At 39.7% G+C, this 22,887-nt stretch overlaps 1 protein-coding gene across 1 annotated transcript in view; it reads right to left on the bottom strand.

Moving 5' to 3' along the window:
• PHEX (phosphate regulating endopeptidase homolog X-linked) overlaps nt 1–7,113 on the bottom strand; it is a 178,351-nt gene extending 171,238 nt beyond the window's left edge. Inside the window, exons 1-2 of the mRNA XM_023522333.1 lie at nt 6,996–7,113; nt 1,844–1,912 (exon numbers count right to left, since the gene is read on the bottom strand). Coding sequence (XP_023378101.1) covers nt 1,844–1,912; nt 6,996–7,113 — 187 coding nt within the window. The remainder of the gene's footprint in view (nt 1–1,843; nt 1,913–6,995) is intronic.
• Nucleotides 7,114–22,887: the final 15,774 nt, after the last annotated feature.

Here is a 22,887-nt window from a genome sequence, read left to right as displayed (position 1 = left end):
AATGGAAACAAAAAAACTCTAATAACAATTATCTAACCTGTTAACTTTGTATAAGGCCTCAGTTAAAAGCTTTCGCCTAAGTCTCTCCCATCTCAAATGCCACCACCCAACGACCACCACCAAAAATTTAAGCATCAGCTTGACTTCATTTTCTCACAGCCCACATTCATTACTTCAGCAAACCACTGTCTCCTAAACCCTCTAGTCTCCCTTTCCATCTCTTGAATTCAAGACATCACCTCTCACCCGGCTTGCTGAAATAACCTCCTGCCTGAGCACCTTCTTCCATTCTTGCTCTCTGTGGTCTCTTCTCCATGCAGAAAGACTCCCCTGAGTCTAGCTCTCCACAGAGAGATCTTTTTAAATGCTAATAACATCGTGTCTCTTTTTTAAATCCTCCAGAGGCTTTTGAGAAAACAAGAACAACCCAAACTCACCAGCACCTGGGTTCCCCACTGACCCTCATCACTTGCACTCTGCCCCTTACCCAGTAAGCTCTTTCCTCTATGGAACCTTTGCCCCAGCTGTTTCTCCCACCTGGAAAGCCTTTTCCTAGATCTTCACACGACATGTCTCTTCTCATCATCCAGGGTCACTTCAACATCATTTCCTCAGACTTTTCAATCTAGCCATACTGTCACTTGCTATCACATTATTCTAACATGTTCATTTTCTGCATAACATGTACCACCAGCTCCTAGTTTTCTTGTGCATTGATTGCCTTGTGTGTTGGATTTCTTCCCTTACCTGATCATTCTGCCTCACTGGCTGTACAGGCATACCTCGGAATTATTGTGAGTCTGGTTCTAGACCACCACAATAAAGTGAATATCGCAATAAAACGAGTTGTAATCTTTTTGCTGGTGCAGGGTCTTGTCTTCAATTTGTAAAAAACGCAACATCTGTGAAGCGCAATAAAGCAAAGCACAATACAACGAGTTATGCCTGTATTCCCAAAACCTAACTTGGTGCCTGGAGTGCAGTAAATATATGGTGAATTGGTTCATTAATCTCTTAAGGCCAAGAGGAAAGTGAAAGGGTATGTGCTTAATTTATTCTACGACTTTCTCTTTGTAAAACATAGTGTGTCTCTGCCCACCTGAAGAATGGAATTGAGGGCTGGAATCTGGGTCTTGCAAATCTAGGCCCTAACACTGGTTTATAGAGGGAATCTAATAGCTGTGGCAAAACTGAGGCAACTTTAAGCACTCATTTTCACTTTGGTTAATAATACACGGCCTAGTCACCTCAAGAAAAAAATTGACTTATAACTGACTGGAAGGACCCAGAGAAATTCCAGGTGACAGCGGAAACATCAAGGTAAATAGATATCTATATCCAGCTGAGGCCATAGGAAGGCCAATGGCCTCGGTCTCTGGGCCTTAAAAGAGGCCATTTAGCCTTCCAAGCTCCTTCTTGATTTCCTTATACAGGAATACCTTGTTTTATTGAACTTCGCTTTATTGCATTTCCCAGGTGTTGCGTTTTTTACAAACGGAAGGCAAGACCCTCCACCAGCGAAAAGATCATAACTCATTTTATTGCAATATTCACTTTGGGGCGTATTGGGGTGGTCTGGAACCAAAACCATCATATCTCTGAGGTATGCCTGTAACAATTTGGGATACCACACAGCTGTTTTTTGCAAGGAAAAAGAAAACAGGAAACCTACACCCCACGACTTCACACCAAGACTTGAAAGTAAACTTAAAATTTCATCAAAATTGCATTTCGTACTTGGTAAACCTCAAGCAAACAGAATACTAAAAATACCACCTGTTTTCTCTTCTACTCCCCAAGGTACCATAATTATAACTTGACACAGGATGGAAAACTGACTTACCAGCTTCGATGCATTCTGGCTTCAGGCAGTACTCCTGTTTAGCTTGGAGACTTAAGAAACCTTGACTCACTGAAAAAACAGACCAAAATAAAGAAATGATAGGCTTGTAGCAGACCACCATCAGGTAACCCACCATCAGGCACATTCGATATCAATTCATCCTTCTCAGTATTAACATGAAATTCAAAAATCTAGTTGGCTCAGTATCACAAAACCAGACTCTGGTCACGAGCTAAGTAACCTTGGTGAGAGAATCGTGGTTGCTCTGAAACTCAGTTCTCTTTACCATAGGATGAATAAGAACAACTAAACCAGTGCTTCTCAGAGTGAGACCCCCCTGGGCAGTGGTACCAGCTTTACTTGGGAACTTGTTAGAAATGCGAATTACTGAGCCCTGCAGATCTTCTGAATCAGAAACTCTGTGGTGGGGCCCAGCCATCTGCATTTTAACAAGCCCTCCAAGGAATTCTGATGCAGGTTCAAGTTTGAGAATCACTGAGATAGATGATCTCTAAAGTCTCTTTCATCTCCAATTATCTGTGGTTTGAGTCTCATAATTTCACTCTTTGTTTACAACTATATTCTTGTTTTAGAGATGGGCAAAATTGAAACTTACGTCATTTGGAACAAAGCCAGAATGGAAGGATAAAGCCAGCATGTGTGGCATTTAAAGTTCTGGATCTTATTTAAACCATCCATACTGATATGGCCCAAAAAGGGGGTGGGGGTGGGGTAAACATATTGTATATAACTCAGTAATCTAGTAAGAGAGTCATTATCTGCCTGCCCTGTACCCCACATACACTCCTCCCTCCAGGCTCAGCCTAGCTACCAGACAGATGTAGCTTTATGGACCAAGCTTCCAACTACTTATACCAAAACAAAACAGAACAAAAACCCAGTGAGATAGAAGCAGCTTTTCACCAATAGCTTAATTTTCCCCATCTGGCACAACATTATCTAAATGGATTTCTGCAGAAGTACAGAAGGGTGCCCCATTTGTAAACTCCAGGTAGCACCTGGGCATTAGCAGATGTGAGTTTAGATTTCAAAAATATTTTTGGTAGCTGAGGAAGTTGTGGAGAATTCATTATCGCTGTACTCTGTGAGCAGAAATAAAGAATCATTTGGAGATGTGGCCATGGGGAGACTGATGGTGCGGGGTGAAGGGAAGGCCAAGGCCTTTCATGGCATCCTCAACTGAGAAGGAGGATCAGAAAGCGTGGAAGTACCTATATTTCTGCTACAGATGGAAGATCTGTACATCATTTGCCAGTGTGGTGATTTGTATTATTTATTAACCCACATACTAAGAGGAGCTGGCTTTTTCTTTGTTCTTATCTCTGCTGCCATATTCAAAACAGCCTTTTTACCTGTGTTACATTATAGATTCAAGAAAACTGCCTATGGGAACATCTCGGGCCTATTTTTAAGAGAAGAACTACCTTACTTACGGGTGTTTTTGAGTTCCTTAAAAAGAAAAAAAAAAAGGTAAAAATATGTATGTGCAGTGTAAAGATTAGTATCAAATATTTCAATATGCCTGGGTGGTAGAACCATGGGAGAAATTTTCCCTTCAGTCTATTTCCATATGTTTACCAAATGTTCTTTAATGAGCATGTGTTATTTTTATAGTGGAAAAATAAACTTTATTTTAAATAATATTTTTATGATTCTGGACATCTTCTTGACATCAGCCTGTTTTATTTTAGAAAAAGGATAATGAAATATTTAATTTAAAGACTTGTTACTTTAAAGGTACAAACTTACAGTTATAAAATAAATGGGTCATGAGAATGTAATGTACACTTTGATGAATATAATTAATAATACTACATTGTATATTTGAAAGTTGCTAAGAGAGAAAATCTTAAAAGTTCTCATTATAAGAAAAAATATAACCGTATGGTGATGTATGTTAACTAGACTTATTGTGGTGATCATTTTGCAATATATACAAATATTGAATCATTATGTTGTACATCTGAAACTAATATAATGTTACATGTCAATTGTTATCTCAATAAAAAAAAAAATTTAAAGATTTATTCCTTTCAAGGAAAATAATTCTTGACCTAAAACTTCTAAGGAAGCAGAACTAAAAGTCAAATAGATAAAGATCTGATGGTGAGTAAAAGGATGATTTAAATTAAATCAATTAAGATGCAGACAGACCCGACCCCTCAAGGAAAAGCAGTATATCTGTGAGGGGTTGTCTTAAGATCCTGAAAATAAATAAGGGTCAACAAGCCCAGATAATGTGAAGGTGTAAATGAATGAAAAAGAGACAACAAACATTTTTCACGTAAAAAGTGAAAATGTTAATTTTACTAGTTAGGAGCTTTAAAAAAAACTTAAACAGCAGTTTGCTTTCTCATTTTAGATTTCTCTATAACCAACAGAAATGACCTCAGAGTGTAGTGGAGTCATCCACAGATAGAGAGCATGAGAATGACCATAAAGTAGGGGCCAGCAAACTATGGCCTGTGGGCCCAGTCCAGCCCACTGCCTGTTTCTGCGCAGCCCAGAAAGCTAAGAATGGTTTTTACATTTTTTAATGATCAGGAAAAAATCATAAATAGAATAATATTTCATGACTTGTGAAAATTATCTGAAATTCAAACTTCAATGTCCAGAAATGAAATTGTACCAGAATACAGCCATGCCCATTTGCGTACATCTTGTCAGTGGCTGTTTTTGTGCTACAACTGAGTTGATAGCTTCAATAGAGACAGTATAGCCCAGAAAACCAAAGATATTTGCTATCTGGCCCTTTACTAAGAAAAGTTTGCCATTCATTGCATTTGAGAAATAGATTGTGAAGAGAAAGGGTCAAGGGAAGGAGGAGGAGAAGAAAGGACACTTTAAAATAATTTGGTTATAGGCATATAGTTGTACCTGATGTCTTAAATCCTACTGCTCTAGGTTCTCTGAGACCACCCCAAAGCCAGTGTCAATCACTCTTACTGTAGAAGGACTAAGATTTAGAAAAGAGATTACCCCAGAGCCTAAAACATGAAGAGGTGAAGAGGAATGCTGGAAATTGCAGACATGCGACTGAACTTGAACACGTGAGAAAATATACCACAAAGCCAACCCGGAGGCACCCTGAAGAGAAGAGGACCTTAACTAGAATATTTTCATTACCAGCACTGCCTGACGGGCCCCAGAAGATTTTCAGACAAGGACTTTGCTAGGTATAGGGTGGAGATGGGGATCAGAGCCTGGGAGACAAAGCAATGAAAAAGTGTGGGGAGAAGACAGGGAGTCTGAAATAGTGCAGAGACATTTGACAAAAATATCATTTATTTTTTAACCTGAGAGTATGCATTTATTTTAAAACGAATGTCTCCAACGTATACATCTCAATGGATGTGGTCACCTGAAGTAATGTTTGCCAAACTTTAATTTGCAAATGAATCACCTAGGGATCTTGTGAAAATGCAGATTCTGAATCAATAGGTCTGGGGCGGGGCGTGGGGGCAGGCTCCCAAGCGATACTGATGCTGCTGGTCTACAGACCACACTTTGAGTAGCGAAAGTGTAGGATGATCACACCGTCTACTCTCTAACATCATTAGAGCTCCTCAGAGATTCGAGGTGAGAACTAGGTTATTGCACAGAATGGAAAGTTATTTTTTTTTTCTATTTTATGCAGGCCTCCTTACCCATAATGCCTAGCTTGATAAATTTTTCTGTGCTCTAAAAGCTTTAGAGCTGATCGTGTTATCTCAAATAACAAAGATTCTCTGCCATCAAGAATATTCCAACTAATATGCTACAGCCTGAGAATGTAATCATAACAATTGAATTTCAAAAAAGTTTCAAGCAGCAGTAACATCATTAAAAAGAGTACATATTTTTACATAAACAATCATCATTTGGATTTTTAAATTGGGAGTGTTTGCAAAACACAAATAGTCTAACTTTGTAGTCACTTCCCACACAGTATGTAGTCCCTTGGCATGCTCATATCATTTTTCCTCCAGTTTTGAACTTCAGGATAGGACACTTGCCTAAAACCCAAGTGCCAAGAAATCTCACAACAGTTTTCAAGAGCCACAAATTTGGTTGCAGGAGTAGGAGGTTTAGCTGCACCAGAAAGCAATAAACCCATCTAATTTCCTAAATTTTCAGCCACAGAAAACATGGAAAGATGGTTTGCGCATTTCAGCAGAGTTTTCAACCACATAACCCTAACTCTTTTAAAGTTTAATTACTGGCTTTCCCCTGCCAAGATAAACATGGCCTCCTGCATCCTGTATGTGCCAAGGAATGTTTCCAGGCGTGCTACATTTCAAACAGCACCTAGAATCTCCTAAGTATAGGGCTTGGTCCTACATCACTTTCAAGCTAATGAAATAGTGTGGACTGTATGAGAAAAATACAAAGGGTGATAGTCAAAGGTTTGAAATAGCTACAGTCTTAGGTATTTCCCCTTTCCAAGATGTTTCATCCTTTTGCACAGGAATATATTTCTATTATCATCTATGCTCTCTGGGTACCTCATTCTCACCAAGAATCATTAAAATACGATTATTTTAATTACATTTAATTTAATCACAATACCTTTCAAATCTTTGGAGAAAACCTCTGTTTTCTTTCATATTAATTTTTAAATCTAATAGAAAATCAGAGTTAATTTTTTATCCCACCAGAGTCACTGGATTAAAAAAGAATTGAAGAATACCATTAAAGGTGCAATTCTAAAGACGAGTTTGTCTTTCATGAGTTAAATTTCATGATTCATTCAGGCAAACATTGACACAAATCAAATGGAAAGAAAGTCCAACATGGTTTTGATCACAATATAAGTCTTTCCTCACAAAGTAAATGAAAGCATCTGACTATGAATTCATAAACATTCATTTTGCTAAATGTAATGCATAAAAACAATGTTTGCCCAGTACAACCAAATCCTCCAGCCACTCGAAGCCACTTTATATCCACTTCGCATTCTGGACTATGCATTGGGTACTTGGGTGTATTTATTTATTTTGCCTCCTAAAGAAAAGGCTTCTCCATTTGCATATTTAATAGAAACTAAGGATGCACCACCTACTAACGCGAGCAAACAGTCCTCCACCTGCATCCTGACAAGGTTTGTCAGAAATAAAGCACAAGGAAACTTCACTGCACTCACCCCACTTACCTAGAAAGAGCATGGTACCCAGCACCAAGGTGCTGCCGATGAACAGGACCAGGGCGATTCGAGTGCCTCTGTTGGCCGGCTTCCCAGTCTCCATGCTGCTCCCGGTTTCTGCCTCCATCTGGAGGGATGTAGAGGCCACGCAAGAAGACTGTCGCTTTTTGTGGTTTGGTGGCTGGTCTCAAGAGTCTGTTAGGCGTTGACATCCAAGGTTCTCTTGCTCTTCTACTAATGAACAGCTTTAAAAATTCCCGTCAGGAAATCTCCCCTCGCCACCCTTTCTCAAATAGTTCTTCGCAAATAAAATAAAAGAAACCCAAAATATTGGTTGCCTTGGCTTTCCCCCTGACCAGACAAAACAAACAGTGGTTGCTTTATCTTGGTGCTCTCCCCCCAGCAAAGTCCCTCTCAACCGATTGTTTGGCAGGCTCTTCTCTCAGGCGTTCCGAGTGTACATGTTTTACTATGTTGCTGAACAGATGTTTTAGCTATTTAAATGTATAGTCACTTGGGGAGGAAAAAACAATTGTCTTTATCAAAACTGGATTCTCGTCAAACTCCCCCTAACCATGATAAGTTAGGTGGCAAAGATTCTCCAGATCCACTTCAAGATCTCAACGAATCACGTAATTCTTTTGCAATAATCATTCTGCTCGCCTGAATGGTCTTCATCAAAGATATTCTTTCAGTGTGCAAGTCTCTTTTTAAAGCCTTCTAAGAGTTCCTGGGATATCCTGAAGCATTTTATTTTAGGAACTTTGTGTATGACAGTATGTGCCAAAAATCAGAGTCATAGTCCAGTGCAGTGCAAAGTAGCAATTAAGACAACCTACAGAGGCTGATGGTTTGGACGGGAACTTTTTTTTAAGGAGGAAGAAAGCACTTCCTCTCTGTAGTGCTAAGAATGGTACAGAGACAGGTAAGTGTTCAAATTAAGCTTATTAGCCACCACAAAAAAAATACGGTAAAAGATTTTTCCCCTGCGTGTTTTGATGAAAAGTGTACCCATATATTTTGTCCTCCAATCTCAATGAGGCATCCATTGGTTAAGATGTTTTTGTGTTTACATAAAACACCCATTTCAGCAGATTCCCCAGGATGAATTCAATGGCAGCTGGTTTCACTGGAGAGATTGATTAATAACTGGGTCTTTGATTTCTTTGATTATGCTAATGTGCTAAGTTTTGAAAATCGGCTCTTTTCGTGGGAAAGGGCAGCTGATATTCCAATGCTATTGAAATGATATAGATTTTATGATCCAATGATATAGATATCATTAATTCACACCACAATTATTACCTACCTGTTTTTGTTCTACTGGAGGTCATAGGACAGTGGGAGTGGGGGAAGAGGATTCAGCTACATCTAGAAACCTGTAGAGCACTTTTCTCATTCAAAACTTGTGCCTGTGGTCCTGGAGTCCACACCAGAGCTCAGCAGACATCGATGAGCCCAGTATAACATGGCCTCAAGTTCATGGTCTTATCTGATCTAAGGTCCTAGTCAGGCCTTAGACCTTTAGCATGGGATTCTCCCAAGGTTTTAGATTTATTTTATACACAACTTTCCTTATTTTCTGCTCATTTCATGTTGCCCCAAAGTCAGAAGGACATAAGCCTTTGTCCAAATTATGACATCATGGTATGTTGTAGACATGCTCTTTGTCTATTGATGTTATTTTGTTGTTGTTGTTGTTGTTGTTATTCCATAACACAACCTAGCAGGCCTTTGTCTCCTAAGATGCCATTCTCCTGAGTTTTTGAACTTGATTCCATAATACTTCTTAGACTATGAGTTCCAAGAGGTCAAGAATCATGTCCATCAAGTTCAATGCTGCAGCCCCAGCATCTACAGTCCCTTGCCCATAACAGTGAAGGGAGAAATAAGAGCAATGAAAATCATCCAAGTTAGTCCTAGCTACTTGCTCTTAAAAAGCAGTTTCAGGAACCTCGGATGCTAGTGCCGGCGAGGGGAGTTGGGGGCGGGGGTAGCCTCTTAATTCCCTCTAAATGTTCAAATAATGATACTTTACATGGACATCCCATTTTAACCTCATGGCAAACTCATATGCTTGATAACAAAGGTATTTTTATCTTTTTTTTTTTTTTGCAAATGACAACACTGAGATCCACTGGCCTCAGGTGGCATAGGAAAACCAGGAAATGGAAAGATGGCAAGGAGGATCACCACCATACACATTCTACAAATCTCCTCACACATTTCCGGGTGCAGGCTGATGTGCAATGGTGGCTGTGGGGTGCCGGCTAGAGTAGCCTTCACCCTTCTTGAACGGGTGATTTTTCCAGAGGTGAGAGCAAACCCTGAAGTACACCTATCCATCACTTAATGACATGAATTCATTCCCGAACATTCAAAAGCTAAGTGAAAAACCATTAAACAAACGAATATTCAAGGGGTCAAATACTTGGCGATGCAAGGAAATCTAACTTTGGGTGGTGAACACACAATGCAATATATATATGACATACTGTTGAATTGTACACTTGAAACTGATTTGATTTTGTTAATCAATGTCACCCCAATAATTTTAACAAAAAATATTTTCATTAATTGTCACAGGAAAATTATGATATAAACTAAGATATACAAATGTAGATAGAAAAATATATTAATTGAGCAATGAAAGCAAGTTTATAAAAGTAATTAACAGCTTTCAAGATATTGAAAATAGTTCATTTGTATAATGTAATATAAGTTTATTTTACTCACCAAAGGAATAAAGGAAGACTTGAGAATGGATAGGAACTGGTAGAGGAAAGGGTATGGGTGAATCACTCATTATAAGGTACATTCTGTGCCATTTTCTACATTAATTTTTAACCCTTTTGGAGATGATATCTTACTCAAAATGCACTTTTTAAAATTTATTTTATTTATTTTTTAATTCCAGTTGACATTAAATATCAAACTGCACTTTAAAATAAAGTAACACAGGAAAAAAAATCCCTTTAGGGCAAAATAAAGAAGTTCCAACCACAGAGAAATACTGAGTGCTCAGAAAAGACAAAAGCAAGGGTCTACAAACTAGGGCACATGGGACAAATGTAGCTCACTGCATGTTTTTGTAAATAAAGTTTTATTGGAACAAAGTCACGCCCATTATGTTTGCATGTTGTCTGATTGCTTTCATAGTACAATGTCAGAGCTGGGTAGTTTTGCGATAGTGACATTATGGACCGTGACACTTACAATACCTACTCTCTGGCCCTTTACGAAAAATGTTTAGTGATCCCTGGACTAGACAAGAGTAGAAGATGCTGCCTCTTCATTCCACCTACATGGTACACACAAACAAAATAAAATATTCATCCACACTTGACCTGGTTCTCCAAATCATTCCATTCAATGTTCTCTAAACACAAGCTGCTATGTCAGGGGAATTGGTCAATGTGTCTTTGCTTGAAACTGTGATATTGAAACTACAGCATATGATTTAGTGTGTTTGGGGTGAAAAGTCATTGTCCTGGGATTAAAAAGGGTGGAGGTTGTCAAAAAAAACTTTAGAATTTCTCAAGACCTATGAAAATTAGTTAACTGAAAAGTCACTATGCACATAAGTCTGTTAATAGTCTGGCCTGCATCCACCCAATTGTTTCAATTAAGAACCTCCAGGACTATCTTGAGCCTTAACTGGAATCAATCAACGAAATCAACAGAAGTTTCTTAATATTTCTCAGGTTCCTGGCCCTGTGCAAGGCCCTGTGAGGGAAGACGAAGAAGCCATGCCAGAGATTCTGGACTGGTAAACTGGGCTTAGTCATGAGAATATGCAAAATCCTTAGCAACTTAGTTACAGAATACTAAAGGCCAGTAAATGTCTAGAGAAATGGAAATCTCTGATCAGTAGATTTGTTGGGAAGACTTCCAGGAGGAGGAGCTGCAAGAATAGACAGCTTGAGGGGGAAAAATGGGAAGGCTTCTGGACAGGCCAAGCCCTACCTTGAGATGGGAGTTGCCTGGCCATTTACATCTCTCCTGGTAGGAATCACAGGTAAGACTATTCAGAGATAACTGAATCCTGCAACCTCAGCTCAATTTCAGTGGCCGAGATGACAACTGAAGCCGAGTCTTTATGCTAGACGTGAATACATCTGGTCATTACTTGGATGTGCAGGGTCTTCTGTTTCAGGCAGTAAAATCCCATGTGGGCCATAATTTCAGTGAGAAAGAAGGAAATGATTCAAATTCTGAAATATGTATTCATCCATCCCCTGGAAGGAGGAGGGAGGGAGGGAAGAGAGGAAAGGAAGAGGAGAGCTAAATGCTGAAAACTCAGAACTGGGGGCTGTGGGGTTCTGTTACTTGTTGGCAGATCCTTCACACTAGGGAGAGTTCAAGTCCCAGGCTTTTCACTAATGAGATTCATTAGTCACATTATATCTGATCTTTTTAAATATCTTTCTTAACTCAGTGTTCAATCTCCTCTTACAGATGAGGAAACTAAAGTTTGGAGCTATTAAACGATTTGCCCGAGGTCATATAGCGGGTATTTGTCTTAAGACCTGAGGGATTTTTAATTCCAATCTCTTTTCTCTCTGCCATGTTACTTGATAAATTTGCTTATCTACCTCAGGTAATTAGTGAAGGTAGGTAGCATGTCAAAATGACGCTTGAGCGGAGGAAAAGCGATAAACGATGTTTCCTTTAATTCTCTTGTTGAAAAGACCAATTATCAGGTTTCATTTCCTTAACAGGAACAGCAGCTATCATTTACTATGGGGGAAAAAAAGTTTTTCGGTTGGAGAACAAAACTAGCAAAACACGAAATATCTCCTGATTTATGTCTGCTAGTAATTGAACATTAGAAAGGACATAAAATTTGAAAGGCTAGCAATCCATGTATTGCACTTGTTCATTTCTGAGCCTAAAGGGGGATTTTATTCCTTGATATTCTCACCTCCTTGGCCATGCAGCTACTATTTCTTCAGCGTGCACTCACTTTACGTGTATTATCATCAGTCCTTATAGCAGTCCTATGACATAGGAATCTTTTGCCATAGTTTACAGATAAGGACACTGAAGCTAGCAGAGGATAAGAAATACTCCCAAGGTCACATGATGGGTAAATGATAGCTCTGTCAGAACTCAAATCTATCTGGCTCCCGTTTTTTGAAATGTACCTGGGACTTGTTTTAACAAAGTATGGTAAGGGGACAGACACAGAGACAGCCTTTGAAAGAAAAATTTATTACTCAGTTTTTGGGAGGAAGGGGCATTCCATGCAGGGCTACATGTGGAAGCACCAGGGTCGATCAGATGGCAGAAGGAGTGAGGGGAAAGAATGGGCAAAAGCTTCTATGAAGGTTTTCAAGGGAAGAAATGAGAGAGGCATGGTAAGCAGCTAAGCAGGCTCAGGATTGGATGGTCAGAGTAATTTCAGCAGGCTCTGGTCTACAGAAGTGGTCTCTAGTTGTGCAGTACTTGGCCCTGAGGTAATTTAGAGTAGGAGGATAGTGACCTGGACTGCAGGAGCTTGATAAAAGGAGGTGGGTTGGGAGTGTGGACTCTGGGACTGCTTTGTTTACATTTCAAAGGCTTTTCAAGTCATTTGCTCTGTCTCAGAATTAGCTAACCCCGTGAGGGGCATTCCCTCCCTGGGTCCACAAGTCCCCAAGATGTAAAAAAAAAAAAAAATCACAAAATATAGAAAATAAAAAACCTGATTAATACAGCGCCAAAACCTATAAGACCTTTTGCAAAGCATTCCACTGCATAACACTTTTTAAAATGTAATAACTATTCATCCACATGCAGATTTAGCCCACATGCTAAATCCTGAAACTGCTCAGACCCACCCTGACACCTTGGTTAGACTACTAACCTACAGAAGTCCATATGCCTTTGATCAATTACAACCAATTTTTCAAGAAGGCAAGAGGCATATAGAGAAGTGATTCTCAGATTTGAGTGGTCAGGCACCAAAATCTCCTGGGGGGTTGGTTAAAACACAGATTGCAGGGCTCTATCCTTCAGGAGTCTCGTTCAGCAGATCTAGGATAGTGGGAAGTTTGTATTTCTAACAAGCGTCCACGTGATACCAATGTTGCTGGTCTGGGGACCACAATTTAAGAAACACTGACTTAGAGAAACCATTGACTCTCTTTATGACGTAGTAAGGTGAACCGAAGAACTAAGAAAAGCAAACATTAAACTTATGTAGTGAAACTGGGGATGACATTCAAAATATTTACCAACCAGTATGGCGTGGCGCTGACCAGGGAACTGGGGCCAGTTTCCGTGTCCAGTGCTGTGCCAGACTATTAGGACAGTTAAATTAATATTTGTTAAGTGAAGCACATGGTGCCGGATGGTGGGCCGTGGTTCGACAAAAGACTGCAAGAGAAATTGAAATAGAGGAGTTCATTGCTCGCAGGTCCTGGAGGAGGTATAGGGCATGCCATGAGCGGCCATACAGGGAGGTCAATGCAGAGTACAGAGAGAGGCAAGACTGGGGCACATGACTTTATTGGGGTCTGTGGGTGGAGTGCTTTGGGGTTTCTGGGCTAAGACCAGATTGGTCAAATCAAACCAAAGAGAGAAGAATTTTGGTAAGCTCCATGAGGGTCTTCTCTAAAGGATGCACAAGGGGAAGGCCCAGAGAGGCAGGAGAGACTACTGATCACAAAGGCTGTTGGGGAAGTCATGTCAGGAACTTAACATTTGCTTGTGTCTCTGCAGGCTGTTATCCAGGGTATATGCTTGCATGAGGAGTGAGTGTCAGTTTAAGGGCCCCCACAGGCCACTTGGCCAAACAAAATGGATGCCGGGACAGTAAGACCATGGAGTAGATAGCTAAATGCTCACCACAGTCACTACCTCTTAGTTGCTGGATCTGGAGGGTCCAAGGAGAGGGACTGGGGTGGATGAGGCTGCAGGAGAGCCTGAAGCAACAACTATCCACAGTTAAGTTAGGAGGTATTTCACCACTTAACAATAGCTGCAGCCACACCAGTGTGAACCAACTGATTACAGTCCTGAGACAAATTTCTTTTTTACCTTTTTTTTTCCCTCTTTGGATTTATAAATTGTTTTCTTGTTTGTTTTTTGGGAGACGAATTTCTAATGGACTTTTGATGGTGCTCAAAATTCTTCAGTGGCTGCTGTCAGCTTTTAGAAAAATGTCAAAATGCCTCACAAGTAGGTCCTGCATGACTGAACCCATGCAATCCTCCGGGCTTATTTTGGATGGCTGCTCACTTTACATCCTACATACCAGTCATTCTAAATCTCTTAAAGTCCCCAAACACACCAAACTTCACCCAGCCTTTGTGCCCTTAGAAAAGATTTCTCCTTTGTCTGGGAAAACTATTTTCTCAGGAAACTTAGATTCATCTTTTAAGACTCAGCTCAGATTTTGCCTACTCAGGAAAGTCCTCCTAGACCCCTCTTCTTCTCAAGGACACAGGGCGACCTATCACATCACTTAGATTCTATTCCGATAATCTCTACAGAAATTTGTCCCATTAGATCATAGGTATGTTGAGGGCAGACATTTACCATATCATATAAATTTTAGGGGGGACTTTTTTTTGAAGCTTTAATATCTCTAGAAGTAGAGTATACCTCACGACTGGTAGTGTGGCATGTTTCTTTCTTAATAGTACATAGCATTGTTGTACATCTATTAGTTGTAGCTTAGATTCAACGACATAAGCTTTGTTTGTTCTTCCCTGCATCCACATCTCCTTGTGCAATACTGAGCATGCGGGATATGCTTTGGCTCTCAGTCCCACTCTGACCTTTTAGCATATTCAACGTGATGCCTGCAAACTCCTCCCTTGCCAGAGTCTCCCTTGAGTTCCTCTTCAATTCTGTCAACGGGAGGCATTAGCCCGCTTTGGTATTTCTTTATTGCTCCTGGTTCTATCTGTGGCTCCAGCAGGCAAGTGTGGGTTCCTACGAGAGCGGGGCCAGAGGAGACAGCAGCAGAGGCATATGGCTGCCGTTGACCACAGTCTCCAATAGCATCAGCAGGACTGTGGCTCCTGGAGTCCTGCTCAGCAGCAGCTGCCACAGGGGTCACTGTGCTGCAGACTTGGGCTCAATGCCTTTTCCCTTTTTGTGGCTCCGGACTGAAGAGCAGTAGCATCTTTCTGCAGTTACTGGACTCTGGGTAAGATCATCCCCTCTTTGCTCCCTCTGCCCTTTCAATATCTTTGGAACCAATTCCCTGCATTAAACATACTCTCTCTGAAATACATAGAATGGTTTCTGCTTTCCTGCCTGAACACCAACAGCTCCAGGTCTCTTCTCTAACTCGTAGTGGTACCAGTCAGGTTGATGCACGTTTCCATGCTGCCAGGCACTGTAGTACAGTGGTGACGGTGGTCAACTGCATGGGATCCATGATACAACTCCCTGGCTTGGAATCCTAGCACTCACTGCTACTTACTTCTATGTGACCTTGAGAAAACTGCTCAATCTCTCATCATCTCAATTTTACCATCTGACAAATAAAGATAACAATGGTGTTTACCTTATAGAGTTATTATAAGATGAAATGCTTAAAAGGGTGCCTAAAGAAATGTTAGGCATCATTATTGCTATGCTTCTTAATATTTCACATGTTTTGCCACCCATAGATGCCTCCCATTGTTTTGTTTTGTTTTGTTTTGTTTTCATTCTTATTCAAGGATGTCTATGCCTATGGGAAGTATTCGGTGCAAATTTGTTGGAGAACGGAAGGAGGAAGGGAGGAAGAAAAAGGGAATGGAAAAGAAAGGAAGGGAAAGGTAAGGGATAGGAAGGGGATGGGAGGGGAAGGGAGGCGAGGTGAGAAGAGAGAGGGGAAGAAAGAGGAGAGGGCCAAAGCAATGGGAAGCATTGAGGGCTCAAGGCAGCAGCTACTTTCAAAAAGGCATAGAATTGTTTTAATGTTTTAAGAATCTGTACAGCCATAACATTTGCTAACCTGCAGAATATCAGCCTGGCTCCCTTCCTCATTATCTTAAAGTCACACCAAGTCTCGCTCTTCCCCAGCACAAGATGCACAAATTAACACCACCAAAAACGTTGCTGATTGGTTTTCTCTCTGCCTGGAAGGCATGTCAAAATGATGCCTGTCTTTCATATCAGAATATATACAAAATGTGTACAAAGCAATAAGAAAAGACAGATCACCCAGTAGAAAAAGTGGACTAAAGATTTGAAGAGACACTTCAAAAAGAGGTTATCTAAGTGACCAATAAACCTATGAAAAGAGGCTCAACTTCATTAGTCATTAAGGACATGCAATTTAAAGCCATAACGATGTCCCCTCTTCTCTGCTCTTTTCTCTTGCTCTTCCCTGCAGACGCTGGTGGTCCTCCAATCCTAGTTGGTTGGGTTCTTACTGGTAGTAAGAACAGCCAGGTGTGAACATACACCTGTCTGCTTCCTCCTTTCTTTGAGCCACTTGAGGACTAGAACCATGATCTGGACATCTTTACACCCATGGGACGTGACAGAGAAAGTACTTAACATTGCAGGATGAATACAACTAGAATCCCAGTGAGGCAACAGAATTCGGCCTGAAAAGACTAGATTCAGAATGATTTTGCAGTAGGGATGAAGAGAAGGGATTAGAGAGAAAGGAGTGATAACAGGCCCTTTCTCTGTAGTTACTAGACATGATCAAGGACAAGAGGAAAATTATTTCTTTTAAGATAGTGGCCGAGGAGTCTTGTTCACACCTCCTCTGCTATAATAATTCACCACTGGATTCCGTAATGTCAAGTGCTTTCTGGGTGCACCGAGCCTGGTTTTTATCAAATGAAGACATATCCCTGTTCTCAAGAACTTTCTGCCAATAGAATACTCAGTGGAAAAGAAAAAAAAAGGGATGAATGCATACTAAATAGGGCATCTTCTACAAATGTAGGAAGGAAACTAAGACAAGATTTTCAAATTTCGACTGGTTATTTTCAGTTTCATAATGCATTTAAAAGTTTTTTTATTCTAAAAAGAGCTTGTTTGGTATAATATAATATTTGCCATTATTCTTCCAAATATAGCTTAATGAGGACTCACTGTCTATTTTTTAAAATTACAATATAGTTCTTCAAGCCCAATCCTACATTGTGGGGTCTGAGACCAGACTATAAATGGAGATCCATCCACATACCATTTAAAGCTGTAAATCAGGCTACAAACTCTTAAATCAAATACATTCTATCCTCCTAACTTGGAAATATACTTCATGTCTACCTGGAAGGCCAGGTTCCCATTCAGAATTCTCAGACTCTATGAAGTTTCACGCAAAAACATGTTGACACGAGGCCCTCAGCCCACTCCCTTTTCTCTGCTCACACCTTACCACCAACAGCACCTTGACCACCCCCGGAGCCTGGGCAAAATCCTCCATCAGGATGATGGAATAACAAACTGAGAAGGAGACTCCTATGGCCCCTGGGAGTGCGCTCTGAGCAATTTGGACAGGAAATTTCAAGTCTTGGGAATACTCAAACTGTTTCAGAAGGAGACGCGGGCACATCCTCTCAGTGCCACAGACCTCTCACCCCGTGGTGAGGGGCACAGCTGGAGGAGAGCGAGAGTGAAGCCCACTCAAAGCTAGGACTCAGGGCAGGGTCCCGCTTGCCCAGAGCTGAGGGCAAAAGTGTAGTCCTCATCACACACCTTCTTCTTCACATCAAACCTACTCATATTTAAACTGCAAGAATTTTTTTTTTAAACAGAGAAATATAGATCTCAGATGTTGGGGATGAGCTACCTACTGCAACTGAAGTCCTTGACAGCTAAAGCAAAAGGAAAAAGACCTCCAGTGGGTTTTCTTAAATAAATCAATTTGTGCAAGTTCATCTGTTTAAGGAGACAATGTTTTTCAATGTGTCAAATTCTAGGAATGTTTTATTGTGTTAGTATTATATAAAATTCATCAGGTGACATATGAATTTTAAAAATTTAACACATTATATAAACAGAAAAGATCATTTGTCTTCCTAAGAAGGTGATAAATATTACATTACACAATAGACTGCATCACTGATATTATTAGCCATGAATTCCACTTGGAGTTTACTGCTCATCTCAAAGGCTAAGCATTATTTAACTATAAAACTCCCAATCATATTCATTCAGATGATCGATTGTGTTTAATCACTGATGTTCCTGTAATGGTGAAAAGGCTGGATTATTTCTGTTTGAAGCTAGCACAAGTTCCACGGTATGGTATAATTAAGAACAACTGTTTACTTTTTCTTAAATTCAACACCCCTCACCCCCACCTCAAGAGCTAGACATTAAAGTACTAAATATAATGATCTTGGTAAACCAAATTGCTATGTTCCTGGCAGCCTTTCCCTGCTGTTTCCCTTAAACATTTCTATCTGAAATGATGATGAATAAAAAGAAGAAAAAAAAAAAAGAAACCTGGAAAATACACAGCTACTCCTTCACTATATCTTCCACCTAACCATCAGAGTTCTCGTTTGAGTGTTAAAAACACTCCCTCCCTCCTTCCTCTGTCCTTTTCGGCCATTTTAGATTGTTACTCGCATTGTTTCAAATGTCCATGGAGTACACCATGAAGGATCATGAAACAGAAGCCCACTATTTTATCTCTATGAATTAGTTTCCCCAAGTATCTAGGGGAACATTTTTGAGGGCCTTCAGTCATCTTGGTTTATTCAGTTCCCCTGCTAGGGCCTGACACATAGGAAGCATCTGTAATATTATTGAATAAATAAATGGTCACCTTGTTGCCCTCGTGAACTAATAGTATTGATTTCCTCTGGCATAAGGAATATCAGAATCAAACAAACGAGACTACATTAAACTAAAAGGCTTTGTACCACAAAGGAAACCATCAACAAGACAAAAGGGCAACATACTAAATGGGAGAAGATATTTGTAAATGATATATCTGGTAAGGGGTTAATATCCAAAATATTTAAAGCACTCATACAGCTCAGCATCAAAAAAAAAAAAAACACACGCAATCTGATTAAAAACTGGGCAGAGGACATGAATAGACATTTTTCCAGAGGACATACAGGTAGCCAACAGACACATGAAAAGATATTCAACATCACTAATCATCAGAGAAATGCAAATCAAAACCACAATAAGCTATCACCTCACACCTGTCAGAATGGCTGTCATCAATAAATCAACAAACAACAAATGTTGGCAAGGATGCGAAGAAAAGCAAACTCTCCTGCACTGTTGGTGGGATTGTAAATTGGTGCGGCCACTATAGAGAACAGTATGGAGGTTCCTCAAAAGATTAAAAATAGAACTACCCAATGACCCAGCAATTCCACTTCTGGGTATTTATCTGAAGAAAATGAAATTTGAAAATTTGAAAAGACATATGCGCTTCTATGTTCATTGCAGCATTATTTACAATACCCAAGACATGGAAGCAACCTAAGTGTCCATCGATAGATAAATGGATAAAAACGAATATTACTTGGACAGAGAAAGGCAAATACCATGTGTTATCACTTATACGTGGAATCTAAGGAACGTAGTTTCCCAGGAAGAGGTGGTTGCTCTCTGGAGGGAAGCCGCCATACTCGAACAGCCACAGAAGTTTATAGTACTGGCCATGGATGTCACCACAGAGCTTGAGGGGTGCCTCCAGCTCCAGAAGAATGGGTTGGCTCAGGAAAATCTCCCAGGCTTTGAGGCACAGACCATAAATCTTATTCTCTGTCAGCCATATATTCTCTCCATGCCGCGAGCCCTTCCAGCAGGCGCCCAATGAAAGTCCAGGTTGTACTTCTCGCTGTCCGACATGGCAGCTCCACTGCTCTGGCCCACCAGCTCTCGCCAGTTCCCGCCAGCTCCTGCCTCCTGCTCTCCCATGCTTCCTTCCAGCCTCAGTAAGCTTCTTTTTTAAGGTGGTACAGAGGGCCTGACTTAACACTTTTACTGGCGTTCGAATACTTCCCAAGATACAGCTCTTGGGGGGCTGGATTTCACATGCTAAAGTGCTCTGTCCACAAGCTTAATAATCTTAACTATCACACTTGATAAAATATTTGACTCAGAACATTGTCAGCAATTTGTTAAGTGATTGTTTAGTCTTTGATAACTGATCCCACATAACTTAGCTGTTAATTCAAATGTTTAAATTTAATGTTTAAAAATAAATTATATAGTGGGCCATCAGAAAATTTTTCATCTAGACTGTGACCGACATCTTTTTACTTTTTGTAATATTCTAAGATAAAATATAACCCATTGACATTCTGTAGCCATGTGTATATCTTTTTTAAAGTACATTTTTGGCACATCCCCATCAACTATCACCTTCTCCAAGTGCAAAAAGCTGTTGGACCCAGAAACAGGCCCATGAATAAATGAATAACTTAATGTAGGACAACAAATGCATTTCAAATCATTGGGGAATGAATGGACAATTTAATCAAGGGTATTGGGACAAGTGGTGTTCACAATGGAAAAAATACCCTCACAACTCACAGCATACCAAAAACAGAAACAAAAAAAAACCCTTCCTCACATCCTACCAAAAATAAATAAATAAACAAAAACAGAATGCCAGATAAATGAAAGACCTAATTATAAAAAGCTAAGGTTTAAGGTACTAAAGTACTGAAAAAATCCATCTCTCTCTCTCTCTCTCTCTCTCTTTCTCTCTCCCTATATATATATATCTCTCTCTCTCTCTCTCTATATATATATATATATATATATATATATATATATATATATATATATATATATATGATAATTAAGTTTAGGGAAAGTTTTCTAAAATGAGACACAATAAACACAAACCATAAAGCAAACAGACAAATTTGACTATGTTAAAATTAAAAACTCATGTGCATCCGAAAATACCATTAATAAATGAAAAGACAAAGCATAGCCAAAACTAGTCTCTTGATGATTATAAAATATAATTAAAACAAAATGCATCTGAAAAAGATTTCACAAGGGCAGACTGGGAGTAGATACTTGTAACAAATAAGCAACGCAGGATTATTATCCTGAAGACATAAACACAATAGATCAATTAGAAAATAAAAACTCAATTGCCAATGAACAGAAGACAGGCATTTTTCCAAAGAGGAACACTGACTGGCCAATTAACTTATAAAAATGTGCTCAAACCTCATTAGTAATCAGATGAATGAAAATTTAAACCACAAGAAATTACCATTTGACACCTCCAGACCGGCAAGAATTTTAAAGTCAAACAACATCAAGCGTTGGCAATGGAGCAACTTTAGCCCCCATGCCCTGATCCTGAGTGTGTTAATTGGTACACCACTTTGGGAAGCAATTTGGAAATATCTAATAAAAGTGAAGCCTAGAGAAGCAAACACGTGGGAAAGTACTGGAAGAGCTGGGATTTTTGTTTGTTTTTGTTTTTGTTTTTAATGAATCTACAAGGAGGTGCCATTTCTAAAGGAACTGCAAATTTAAGGCCAGGAGCCTGCAGTGGGGAGTAGCAGAAAGGAAAAGGATACAGTCGTAGGTCGCCTCTGAGAAACTGTGCCAAGTACCTTTCTAACTTCTGATGGCTTTTATTTGCCCTTCACATGCAGTAATGTTTCATTTCTTTTTCTTTTTATTAAATTTATTGGAGTAACAGTGGTTAATGTTTTTAAAGATCTTTGGTGCATAACAAAAACTCACAGTAATGTGAATATTTTCCAACTTCTCCACTGCTTTTTTCCTGGTAGCCTTATTGTAGCATTCTGATTCTTCTGTGAAGATGTCAACATTTAGTCTTCCAATTTGTGAAGGCCTGAAGGTTCTGGCCTGGTTAAATGCATGTTTTCCATGAAAGAGAAACCAGTCATCTTTTGGGGGTTGTTAATTTCTTTCTCCAGATGTCGGTGCCGAGTTAAAACTTAAATTAGTCATTATTCTTACTGTTATGTTGAATGACCTAAATCCTTTGTATGGTATTGGGTCTTCTATACCCAAACTTCCAGATATGTAATCTTTTTGATGATTTGCATTTCATAGCATCTCTTTGATCATTTACATCTCCATTCTCTCTTCATTAGGTACTCATTGTGTGCCTACTAAACTCTGGGGATGCAAAGCTCAATAGTGCACGGTCCCTACCCTCCAAGAGCTTATATAAAATAAATATCTAACTTTAACCAATTCTATCATACAAATAGATCACCCGATCTCCCCTTTAAATGAGCCCTTCCAGGACACATCAAAAACATCTAATCTCTTTACTGCCCCCATTTCATTATCATTTAATATAGCTGGTTACGTTGTGGAGAAATTGAAGAAAAGACACGTAGAGAAATCGAAGAAAAAAACTATGCATTTTGGACAATTATAGTAGGTTTTATTTTTTAAGAAAAATTACATAAAACCAACTCTGTATTATTGTTCCTGGTGAAGGTAAAGACTGAAGAGGGCATGACACTTAGTATTCTTTAAGATCTTACCACCCGATTTCTTTTAAAGGCAGCAGTGACCCAACATGCTAGACAGTTTGGCTGCACTGGTATAAATTCTGATGTTGCATAACTCAATTTTGAAACCTGATACTTGCCAATAAATAATAAAAGCTAACGTTTGAGCCCTTACTCCCTGTTGGGCACCAATCTAAGCATGGATTTTTTTTTTTCATTTGTTCCTCATGACAATCCAGAGGGAGGTTGCTATTAATTGAATGTCTGTGTCCCCCTAAGTTCTTATGTTGAGACCCCAAACCCCAATGTGATGGTATTAGGAGGTGGAGCCCTTGGGAGGTGACTTGGTCATGAGGGTGCATTGCAGCCCTCATGAACAGGATTACTGTCTTATAAGAGACCACAGAGAGCTCCCTCGACCCTTCCACCACGTGGACACAGAGAGAAGATACTGTTTTCGAACCAGAAAGATGGCTCTCACCAAACACAGCCCCCAGATCTTCAACTTCCAGCCTCCAGAC

The sequence above is a fragment of the Pteropus vampyrus genome, unplaced genomic scaffold (assembly GCF_000151845.1).
Source record: "Pteropus vampyrus isolate Shadow unplaced genomic scaffold, Pvam_2.0 Scaffold339, whole genome shotgun sequence".
NCBI classification, from domain to species: domain Eukaryota; kingdom Metazoa; phylum Chordata; class Mammalia; order Chiroptera; family Pteropodidae; genus Pteropus; species Pteropus vampyrus.
The sequence above is the reverse complement of the archived record's forward strand: the minus strand, read 5'-3'. Positions and strand labels throughout refer to the sequence as shown.